The 12,962-nt window shown below is 45.3% G+C and overlaps 1 protein-coding gene across 1 annotated transcript in view; it reads left to right on the top strand.

Moving 5' to 3' along the window:
* Positions 1–12,962, top strand: part of LOC106572580 (SKI family transcriptional corepressor 2) — a 28,564-nt gene that overhangs the window by 14,726 nt on the left and 876 nt on the right. Inside the window, exons 6-7 of the mRNA XM_045694255.2 lie at positions 3,714–3,781; positions 8,618–8,677. Of these exons, the coding sequence (XP_045550211.2) occupies positions 3,714–3,781; positions 8,618–8,674 (125 nt within the window). The 3' untranslated portion in view covers positions 8,675–8,677. The remainder of the gene's footprint in view (positions 1–3,713; positions 3,782–8,617; positions 8,678–12,962) is intronic.

Raw genomic sequence — 12,962 nt, 5'->3', positions numbered from 1 at the left:
CTAACCCTAACCCCTCACACCCTAACCCCTCACACCCTAACCCCTCACACCCTAACCCTAACCCCTCACACCCTAACCCCTCATACCCTAACCCCTCACACACTAACCCTAACCCCTCATACCCTAACCCTAACCCTTCATACCTTAACCCCTCACACCCTAACCCCTCACACCCTAACCCCTAACCCCTCACACCCTAACCCCTCACACCCTAACCCCTCATACCCTAACCCCTAACCCCTAACCCCTCACACCCTAACCCCTAACCCTAACCCCTCACACCCTAACCCCTCACTCCCTAACCCCTCACTCCCTAACCCCTCACACCCTAACCCCTCATACCCTAACCCCTCATGCCCTAACCCCTCATACCCTAACCCCTCACACCCTAAGTAACCCCTCACACCCTAACCCTAACCCCTCATACCCTAACCCCTCACACCCTAACTAACCCCTCACACCCTAACCCTAACCCCTAACCCCTCACACCCTAACTAACCCCTCATACCCTAACTGTTACCCCTCACACCCTAACTAACCCCTCACACCCTAACTGTTACCCCTCACACCCTGACTGTTACCCCTCACACCCTGACTGTTACCCCTCACACCCTGACTGTTACCCCTCACACCCTAACTAACCCCTCACACCCTGACTGTTACCCCTCACACCCTGACTGTTACCCCTCACACCCTAACTAACCCCTCACACCCTAACTAACCCCTCACACCCTAACTGTTACCCCTCACACCCTAACTGTTACCCCTCACACCCTAACTGTTACCCCTCGCACCCCAACTGAACCCCTCACACCCTGACTGTTACCCCTCACACCCTAACCGCTCACACCCTAACTGTTACCCGTCACACCCTAACTGTTACCCCTCACACCCTGACTGTTACCCCTCACACCCTGACTGTTACCCCTCACACCCTAACTGTTACCCCTCACACCCTAACTAACCCCTCACACCCTGACTAACCCTCCACACCCTAACTAACCCCTCATACCCTAACTGTTACCCCTCACACCCTGACTGTTACCCCTCACACCCTAACTGTTACCCCTCACACCCTAACCCCTAACCCCTCACACCCTAACCCCTCACACCCTAACCCCTCACACCCTAACCCCTCATACCCTAACCCCTCACACCCTAACCCCTAACCCCTCACACCCTAACCCTTCATACCCTAACCCCTCACACCCTAACCCCTAACCCCTCACACCCTAACCCCTCATACCCTAACCCCTCACACCCTAACCCCTAACCCCTCACACCCTAACCCCTAACCCCTAACCCTAACCCTCACACCCTAACCCCTAACCCCTAACCCTAACCCTCACACCCTAACCCCTCACACCCTAACCCCTCATACCCTAACCCCTCACACCCTAACCCCTCACACACTAACCCCTAACCCTAACCCTCACACCCTAACCCCTCACACCCTAACCCCTCATACCCTAACACCTCACACCCTAACCCCTCACACCCTAACCCCTAACCCCTAACCCTAACCCCTCACACCCTAACCCCTCACACCCTAACCCCTAACCCTAACCCCTCGTACCCTAACCCTAACCCCTCACACCCTAACCCTAACCCCTCACACCCTAACCCCTCATACCCTAACCCCTCACACCCTAACCCCTCACACCCTAACCCCTCGTACCCTAACCCCTCGTACCCTAACCCTAACCCCTCACACCCTAACCCCTCACACCCTAACCCCTCATACCCTAACCCCTCACACCCTAACCCCTAACCCCTCACACCCTAACCCCTCACACCCTAACCCTAACCCCTCACACCCTAACCCCTCATACCCTAACCCCTCACACCCTAACCCTAACCCTCACACCCTAACCCCTCACACCCTAATCCCTCACACCCTAACCCCTCACACCCTAACCCCTAACCCTAAGCCCTCACACCTTAACCCCTCACACCCTAACCCCTCATACCCTAACCCCTCATACCCTAACCCCTCACACCCTAACCCCTAACCCTAACCCCTCACACCCTAACCCCTCACACCCTAACCCCTCGTACCCTAACCCCTCACACCCTAACCCCTCGTACCCTAACCCTAACCCCTCACACCCTAACCCTAACCCCTCATACCCTAACCCCTCACACCCTAACCCCTCACACCCTAACCCTTCACACCCTAACCCCTAACCCCTCACACCCTAACCCCTCGTACCCTAACCCCTCGTACCCTAACCCCTCACACACTAACCCCTCACACCCTAACCCCTCATACCCTAACGCCTCACACCCTAACCCCTAACCCCTCACACTCTAACCCCTCACACCCTAACCCCTCACACCCTAACCCCTAACCCTAACACTTCATACCCTAACCCTAACCCCTCATACACTAACCCTAAACCTAACACTTCATACCCTAACCCTAACCCCTCACACCCTAACCCCTCACACCCTAAACCTAACCCCTCACACCCTAACCCCTCATACCCTAACCCCTCACACACTAACCCTAACCCCTCATACCCTAACCCTAACCCTTCATACCTTAACCCCTCACACCCTAACCCCTCACACCCTAACCCCTAACCCCTCACACCCTAACCCCTCACACCCTAACCCCTCATACCCTAACCCCTAACCCCTAACCCCTCACACCCTAACCCCTAACCCTAACCCCTCACACCCTAACCCCTCACTCCCTAACCCCTCACTCCCTAACCCCTCACACCCTAACCCCTCATACCCTAACCCCTCATGCCCTAACCCCTCATACCCTAACCCCTCACACCCTAACTAACCCCTCACACCCTAACCCTAACCCCTCATACCCTAACCCCTCACACCCTAACTAACCCCTCACACCCTAACCCTAACCCCTAACCCCTCACACCCTAACTAACCCCTCATACCCTAACTGTTACCCCTCACACCCTAACTAACCCCTCACACCCTAACTGTTACCCCTCACACCCTGACTGTTACCCCTCACACCCTGACTGTTACCCCTCACACCCTGACTGTTACCCCTCACACCCTAACTAACCCCTCACACCCTGACTGTTACCCCTCACACCCTGACTGTTACCCCTCACACCCTAACTAACCCCTCACACCCTAACTAACCCCTCACACCCTAACTGTTACCCCTCACACCCTAACTAACCCCTCACACCCTAACTGTTACCCCTCACACCCTAACTGTTACCCCTCACACCCTGACTAACCCCTCACACCCTAACTGTTACCCCTCACACCCTAACTGTTACCCCTCGCACCCCAACTGAACCCCTCACACCCTGACTGTTACCCCTCACACCCTAACCGCTCACACCCTAACTGTTACCCGTCACACCCTAACTGTTACCCCTCACACCCTAACTAACCCCTCACACCCTGACTAACCCCTCACACCCTAACTAACCCCTCATACCCTAACTGTTACCCCTCACACCCTGACTGTTACCCCTCACACCCTGACTGTTACCCCTCACACCCTGACTGTTACCCCTCACACCCTGACTTACCTTATTTTTTGAATACCAGATCATTTCCGCATTATCTGGGAGTCTAATGATGAACTGAATGTGGTTTTATTCCAGATCAGTCTAATGATGAACTGAATGTGGTTTTATTCCATATCAGTCTAATGATGAACTGAATGTGGTTTTATTCCAGATCAGTCTAATGATGAACTGAATGTGGTTTTATTCCAGATCATTTCCAGGACCAGATGAAGAGAGAACTATCGTACAGAGAGGAGATGGTGCAGCAGCTACAGATGGTCAGATCACCTACTACTATACCATAAAGTGACATTTATTCTACACTCTATGACCCTAGCCCCTACTACACTGTCTGACCCTAACCCCTACTACACTGTCTAACCCTAACCCCTACTACACTGTCTAACCCTAACCCCTACTACACTGTATGACCCTAACCCCTACTACACTGTCTAACCCTAACCCCTACTACACTGTCTGACCCTAACCCCTACTACACTGTATGACCCTAACCCCTACTACACTGTCTGACCCTAACCCCTACTACACTGTCTGACCCTAACCCCTACTACACTGTCTGACCCTAACCCCTACTACACTGTATGACCCTAACCCCTACTACACTGTATGACCCTAACCCCTACTACACTGTCTGACCCTAACCCCTACTACACTGTCTGACCCTAACCCCTACTACACTGTATGACCCTAACCCCTACTACACTGTATGACCCTAACTCCTACTACACTGTATGACCCTAACCCCTACTTCACTGTCTGACCCTAACCCCTACTACACTGTCTGACCCTAACCCCTACTACACTGTCTGACCCTAACCCCTACTACACTGTATGACCCTAACCCCTACTTCACTGTCTGACCCTAACCCCTACTACACTGTATGACCCTAACCCCTACTTCACTGTCTGACCCTAACCCCTACTACACTGTCTTACAGTGCAGAGTAAAATGCTAGGAACTGCTGTTATGTGATTATTCGTTTTTTGAACTTGGTAGTTTATATTGAGTATCAAAATATGATATTGTTATTATATGATCATACTTTTAATACTATGTTATTTGATGAAAACAATTCAATATATCAATAAACCCATTCTGATTAATTCCATTCTGATTAAACCTATTCTGATTAATCCTATTCTTATTAAACCTATTCTGGTCAAGTTTATTCTGATTAAGCCTATTCTGCTTAATCCCATTCTGATTAATCCTATTCTGATTAAGCCTTTTCTGATTAATCTTATTCTGATTAATCTCATTAATCCCATTCTGATTAATCCTATTCTGATTAATCCCATTCTGATTAATCTTATTCTGATTAATCCCATTCTGATTAATCGTATTCTGATTAATCCCATTCTGATGAATCTTATTCTGATTAATTCCATTCTGATTAATCCTTTTCTGATTAATCCTATTCTGATTAAACCTATTCTGATTAAACCTATTCTGATTAAGCCTATTCAGATGAAACCTATTTTGGTCAAGCCTATTCTGATTAAGCCTATTCAGATGAATTTTATTGTGATTAATACTATTCTGATTGCACCATCCTGTAATTCATTGTGTTTAAAACATATATCAAACAAGCATCTGACATGCCTTTCCAGGCTGGGAAATTCATTTGTAGCAGTAGTCAATGAGTTGAACAGTTGAACACTTTGGCATCAGTCACTGTCACGCCCTGACCATAGAGAGCCCTTTTATTTCTCTATTTGGTTAGGTCAGGGTGTGACTTGGGTGGGTAGATCTAGGTTTCTATTTCTTTGTTGGCCTAGTATGGTTCCTAATCAGAGGCAGCTGTTTATCGTTGTCTCTGATTGGGGATCATACTTAGGCAGCCCTTTTTCCCACCTGTGATTGTGGGATCTTGTTTTTTTGATTAGTTGCATGTGAGCACGCCATTTGCTTCACGTTTCATTTGTGCTTTATTGTTTTGTTTGGTGAGTTTCAATTTATTAAACTATGTGGAAATCTACGCACGCTGCGCCTTGGTCTCCTTCTTACGACGGACGTGACAGAAGATCCCACCAAAAACGGACCAAGCAGCATGTCTACTCCAGGAGGAGTAGACATGGGAGGACATCCTGGATGGTAAAGGATCCTGGACATGGGAGGAGATCCAGGCCGGAAGGGATCACCTCCCATGGGAACAGCTGGAAGCAGCGAGGGAGGAACGGCGACGATACCGGGGGTCACGGCAATGACGGAAGCCCGAGAGGCAGCTCCAATTTATTTTGGTGGGGGGCACACGGGGAGATTGGCGGAGTCAGGGTTTAGACCTGAGCCAACTCCCCGTGCTTACCGTGGGGAGCGTGTGACCGGTCAGGCACCGTGTTATGCGGTGATGCGCACTGCGTCTCCAGTGCGCATTCACAGCCCGGTGCGATCTGTGCCTGCGCCCCGCATTTGCTGTGCTGGAGTGGGCATTCAGCCAGGACGGATTGTGCCGGCTCAGCGCTCCTGGCCTCTGGTGCGTCTTTTCGGCCCAGGATATCCTGAGCCGGCTCTGCGCACGGTGTCTCCGGTGCACCTTCACCCCGCATTTGCCGGACGAATGTAAGCATCCAGCCAGGACGGGTTGTGCCAGCTCTACGCTCGAGACCTCCAGTGCGCCTCTACGGCCCAGTGTATCCGGTGCCTGCTCTATGCACCAGGTTTCCAGTGCATCTCCCCAGTCCGGTGAGACCTGTTCCAGCTTCACGTACCAGGCCTCCAGTGTGTCTCCCAAGCCTGGTAAGCCCTGTGGCAGCTCTACGCACCAGGCTGCCAGTATGTCTCCTCAGTCCGGTGAGACCTGTTCCGGCTCCACGTACGAAGCCTCCAGTGATGATCCATGGTCCGAAGCCTCCAGTGATGATCCATGACACGAAGCCTCCAGTGATGATCCATGGCACGAAGCCTCCAGCGATGATCCATGGCACGAAGCCTCCAGTGATAATCCATGGCCCGGAGCCTCCAGTGATGATCCATGGCACGAAGCCTCCAGCGATGATCCATGGCACGAAGCCTCCAGTGATAATCCATGGCCCGGAGCCTCCAGCGATGATCCATGGCACGAAGCCTCCAGTGATGATCCATGGCATGAAGCCTCCAGTGATAATCCATGGCCCAGAGCCTCCAGTGATGATCCATGGCACGAAGCCTCCAGCGATGATCCATGGCACGGAGCCTGCAGCGACGGTCCCCGGTCCGGAGTCTCCAGCAGCGGTCTGCAGTCCAGATTCTCCAGCGGCGGTCTGCAGTCCAGATTCTCCAGCGGCGGTCTGCAGTCCAGAGCCTCCAGCGGGGGTTCCCAGTTCAGAGCCTCCGGCGACAATCCACAGTCCGGTCCCTCCGGCGATGATCCACGGTCCGGTTCCTCCGGCGACGATCCACGGTACGGAGCTTTCGGCGATGACCACCGAAATAGAGTCGCCACCGGGGTTGGCGCATCCGCGAGCAGAGCGGGGTCTACGTCCCGCACTGGAGCCGCCACCGAGGCTAGATGCCCACCCGGACCCTCCCCTATTGAGTCAGGTTTTGCAGCCGGAGTCCGCACCTTTGGGGGGGTACTGTCACGCCCTGACCATAGACAGCCCTTTTATTTCTCTATTTGGTTAGGTCAGGGTGTGACATGGGTGGGTAGATCTAGGTTTCTATTTCTTTGTTGGCCTAGTATGGTTCCCAATCAGAGGCAGCTGTTTATCGTTGTCTCTGATTGGGGATCATACTTAGGCAGCATTTTTTCCCACCTGTGATTGTGGGATCTTGTTTTTTTGGTTAGTTGCCTATGAGCACGCAATTTGCTTCATGTTTCATTTGTGCTTTATTGTTTTGTTTGGTGAGTTTCAATTTATTAAACTATGTGGAACTCTATGCACGCTGCGTCTTGGTCTCCTTCTTACGACGGACGTGACAGTCACACTGCATCTGCTTGTCAGTTACACAGTACCAGTGAAATGTTTGGACACACCTACTCATTTAAAGGTTTTTCTTTATTTTTTCTATTTTCTACATTGTAGAATAATAGTGAAGACATCAAAACTATGAAATAACACATATGGAATCATGTAGTAACCAAAAAAGTGCTAAACAAATAAAAAAATTGTTTATATTTTAGATTCTTCAAAGTAGCCACCCTTTGCCTTGATGACAGCTTTGCATACTCTTGGCATTCTCTCAACCAGCTTCACCTGGTATGATTTTCCAACAGTCTTGAAGGACTATTCTGAGCACTGCTTTTCCTTCACTCTGTGGTCCAACTCATCCCAAACCATCTCAATTGGGTTAAGGTCGGGTGGTTCTGGAGGCCAGGTCATTTGATGCAGGACTCCATCACTCTCTGTTATTTAATAGTTTTGATGTCTTCACTTCTTTTTCCACAATGTATATCATATTAAAAATAAAGAAAAACCCTTAAATGAGTATCTGTGTCCAAACCTTTGACTGGTACAGTATATAGCTGTATATATCCTGTTCTCCAGTTATATATAGCTGTGTTCTCCAGTTATATATAGCTGTGTTCTCCAGTTATATATAGCTGTGTTCTCCAGTTATATATAGCTGTGTTCTCCAGTTATATATAGCTGTGTTCTCCAGTTATATATAGCTGTGTTCTCCAGTTATATATAGCTGTGTTCTCCAGTTACATATAGCTGTGTTCTCCAGTTACATATCGCTGTGTTCTCCAGTTATATATAGCTGTGTTCTCCAGTTATATATAGCTGTGTTCTCCAGTTATATATAGCTGTGTTCTCCAGTTATATATAGCTGTGTTCTCCAGTTATATATAGCTGTGTTCTCCAGTTATATATAGCTGTGTTCGTGTTTAGTCTGTAATGATATATCTGATTCAGAGGAGGAGCTGATGGATCTGTCTATAGTTTACAGTCTGTATATATATATATATATATATATATATATATATATCTGAACACCCTGAAGTATGAGGTTGTGTTCTGAGTATCTAACCCTAGAGTGAGGGGAGGTTCAGAACAATCAATTTATATTTGTTTGCAAATCAAATGCGCAAAATAAATGTCAATGACTGCATAACACGGTATATCGTAAGTACACTGGACTAATGTTACTGCTCTACCTTGTTCTTCAGATGCCAAACATCATCCGGAAAGAAAAGATCACATCACATCTTAACAAGAAGAGCTAAATTGTAAGTACCTTCTTGATTTTCTGTAAGTGTTTTGGAAAATATGTTGTTGTGGGGGAGTTTAAAATAGGGGGGAGGGGTTCTAAACTGACGTGTTTTAAGATGGTCATACTAAGGATAATTTTGCTATTTGATTTAGAATTTTAGGACCCATAAGTATAAAATAATATATATACAAATTATTAAAGAAAATATTGAATTTGGCCTTTACTACAATAGAGAAAAGCATAGAATAACACAGTTAAAACATAAATCATAATGAACAAGGTTTTGAAGTGTCTGTCCTATATTTAGGATATATTTTAAAAAAACTCAGCAATATATATATATATATATATATATATATATATACATATATATACAGTTAAAGTCGGACGTTTACATACACTTAGGTTGGAGTCATTAAAACTCGCTTTTTAACCACTCCACAAATTTCTTGTTAACAAACTATAGATTTGGTAAGTCGGTTAGGACATCTACTTTGTGGAGTGGTGACACAAGTAATTTTTCCAACAATTGTTTACAGACAGATTATTTCACTTATAATTCACTGTATCACAATTCCAGTGGGTCAGAAGTTTACATACACTAAGTTGACTGTGACTTTACACAGCTTGGAAAATTCCAGAAAATGATGTCATGGCTTTAGAAGCTTCTGATAGGCTTATTGAAATGATTTGAGTCAATTAGAGGTGTACCTGTGGATGTATTTCAAGGCCTACCTTCAAACTCAGTGCCTCTTTGCTTGACATCATGGGAAAATCAAAAGAAATCAGCCAAGACCTCAGAAAACATTGTAGACCTCCACAAGTCTGGATCATCCTTGGGAACAATTTCCAAATGCCTGAAGGTACCATGTTCATCTGTACAAACAATAGTACGCAAGTATAAACACCATGGGACCACGCAGCCGTCATACCGCTCAGGAAGGAGACGCGTTCTGTCTCCTAGAGATGAACGTACTTTGGTGCGAAAAGTGCAAATCAATCCAAGAACAACAGCAAAGGACCTTGTGAAGATGCTAGAGGAAACAGGTACAAAAGTATCTATATCCACAGTAAAACGAGTTCTATATCGACATAACCTGAAAGGCCACTCAGCAAGGAAGAAGCCACTGCTCCAAAACTGCCATAAAAAAGCCAGACTATGGTTTGCAACTGCACATGGGGTCAAAGATCGTACTTTTTGGAGAAATGTCCAATGGTCTGATGAAAGAAAAATAGAACTGTTTGGCCATAATGACCATCGTTATGTTTGGAGGAAAAAGGGGGAGGCTTGCAAGCCGAAGAACACCATCCCAACCGTGACGCACGGGGTTGCAGAATCATGTTGTGGGGGTGCTTTGCTGGAGGAGGGACTGGTGCACTTCACAAAATAGATGGCATCATGGGGAAGGACAATTATGTGGATATATTGAAGCAACATCTCAAGACATCAGTCAGGGAGTTAAAGCTTGGTCGCAAATGGGTCTTCCAAATGGACAATGACCCCAAGCATACTTCTATAAGTTGTGGCAAAATGGCTTAAGGACAACAAAGTCAAGGTATTGGAATGGCCATCACAAAGCCCTGACCTCAATCCTATGGAAAATGTGTGGGCAGAACTGAAAAAGCGTGTGCGAGCAAGGAGGCCTGGAAAAGCATGTACAAATCTGACTCAGTTACACCAGCTCTGTCAGGAGGAATGGGCCAAAATTCACCCAACTTATTGTGGGAAGCTTGTGGAAGGCTACCCGAAATGTTTGACCTAAGTTAAACAATTTAAAGGCAATGCTAACAAATACTAATTGAGTGTATGTAAACTTCTGACCCACTGGGAATGTGATGAAAGAAATTAAAGCTGAAATAAATAATTCTCTCTACTATTATTCTGACATTTCACATTCTTAAAATAAAGTGGTGATCCTAACTGACCTAAGACAGGGAAATTTTACTTGGATTAAATGTCAGGAAATGTGAAAAACTGAGTTTAAATGTAAGTGTATGTAAACTTCCGACTTCAACTATATATTTTGGTTTGTTTTTTTTAACACATATTTAACGCGTTTTTGGGCACAAAACTACCATTCATTCTTTAAATCGGTACTGGTTATTTTCAGACGGGTCCAGTGAAAATGATTTCCGGCTGTAGTTCTGCCACCTTTCACCGCAGATGCGGAAGTGCGACATGACATGACATGACATGACATAGGTGGATGCGGTGGATTGAGACGTATCCAACGCACCGGTCCACACCCCTTGACTTTTCCCACATGTTATTGTGCTATAATGGATTTATTTGTTGTTTAAAAAAATAAAAAATTAAACACTAATATATTATCATTAGATAAGTATTCAACCCCTTGAGTCAATACATGTTACACTCATTTTGGCAGCAATTACAACTGTGAGTCTTTCTGGGTAAGTCTCTAAGAGCTTTGCACACCTGGATTGTGCAACATTTGCCCATCATTTTTTTTTTACATTCTTCACACTCTGTCAAATTGGTTGTTGCTCATTGCTCGACAACCATTTTCAGGTCTTGCCATAGATTTCCAAGCAGATTTAAGTGAAAACTGTAACTCGGCCACTCAGAAACACTGTCTTCTTGGTAAGCAACTCCAGTGCAGATTTGGCCTTGTATTTTAGCTTACTGTCCTGCTGAAAGGTAAACTTGTCTCCCAGTGTCTGGTGGAAAGCAAACAGAACCAGGTTTTCCTTTAGGATATTGCCTATGCTTATCTCTATTCCATTTCATTTTTATCCTGAAAAACTCCCTGGTCCTTGCCAATGACAAGCATACCCATAACATTATGCAGCCACCACTATGCTTGAAAATATGGAGACTGGTTCTCATGGATATGATTTGCCCCAAACATAGCAATTGTATTCAGGACAAAAAGTGTATTGCTTTGCCACATGTATTTTTTGCAGTATTACTTTAGTGCCTTGTTGCAAACAGGATTCATGTTTTGGAATATATGTATTCTGTGCAGGCTTCCTTCCTTTCACTCTGTCAATGAGGTTAGTATTGGGGAGTAACTACAGTGTTGTTGATCCATCCTCAGTTTTCTCCTATCACCGCCATTCAACTCTGTAACTGTTTTAATGTCACTGTTGGCCTCATGGTGAAATCTCTGAGCGGTTTCCTTCCTCTCCAGCAACTGAGATAGGAAGGGTGCTTGTATCTTTGTAGTGACTGGGTGTACTGGTACACTATCAAAAGCGTAATTAATAGCTTCACCATGCTCAAAGGGATATTCAATGCTTTTCGTATTTTTACCCATCTACCAATAGGTTATCTTCTTTGCGAGGCATTGGAAAACCTCCCTGGTCTTTGTGTTTGAATCTGTGTTTGAAATTCACTGCTCAACTGAAAGACCTTATAGATAATTGTATGCGTGGGGTACAGAGATGTGGTAGTCATTCAGGAAATCATGTTAAACACTATTATTGCAACACATCGGGAGTCCAGGCAATGTATTATTTTACTTGTTAAAGACATTTTTACTCCTGAACTTATTTAGGCTTGCCATAACAAAGGGGTTGAATACTTATTGACTCGACATTTCAGCTTTTAATGTTTAATTCATTTGTAAAAATGTTGGGGTATTATCTGTAGGCCAGGGACAAAAAAATGTAATTTTAAATTAAATTGCATTTTAAATTCATGCTGTAACACACCTAAATGTGGAAGAAGTCAAAGGGTGTGAATAGTTTCTGAATGCACTGTGGGGACTGAAAAGACTGATAAAGATGAGCACAAATGACTGTATAAAATAAATAATTTGCAACCTTTTACGTTAGAGGCTGCTGCCCTATATACATAGACTTGGAATCACTGGCCACTTTAATAACGGAACACTAGTCACTTTAATAATGTTTACATAATGTTTACATACCGCTTTACTCATCTCATATGTATATACTGTATTCTATTCTACTGTATTTTAGTCAATGCCACTTTGACATTGCTCAATCTAATATTTACACATTTCTTAATTACATTTTTTTACTTTTAGATTTGTGTGTGTTGTTGTGAATTGTGAGATACTACTGCACTGTTGGAGCTAGAAACACAAGCATTTCTCTACACCTGCAATAACATCTGCTAAATATGTGTATGTGACCAATAAAATTTGATTTGAATTCAAATTCTGAGCTATATTTTATGCTCAAAAACTTTTCTTTTATTTATTATACTTTTATTATATTATATTTTATTATATATTAATACAATTTCTCCGATTTTTTTTTTTTGAACAAGTAATATTTTTTTCTCCCAAAAAAGGTAGGGGTCAAAATTATTG

The sequence above is a fragment of the Salmo salar genome, chromosome 01 (assembly GCF_965601325.2).
Source record: "Salmo salar chromosome 01, fSalSal1, whole genome shotgun sequence".
Taxonomy (NCBI): Eukaryota; Metazoa; Chordata; class Actinopteri; order Salmoniformes; family Salmonidae; genus Salmo; species Salmo salar.
The sequence above is the reverse complement of the archived record's forward strand: the minus strand, read 5'-3'. Positions and strand labels throughout refer to the sequence as shown.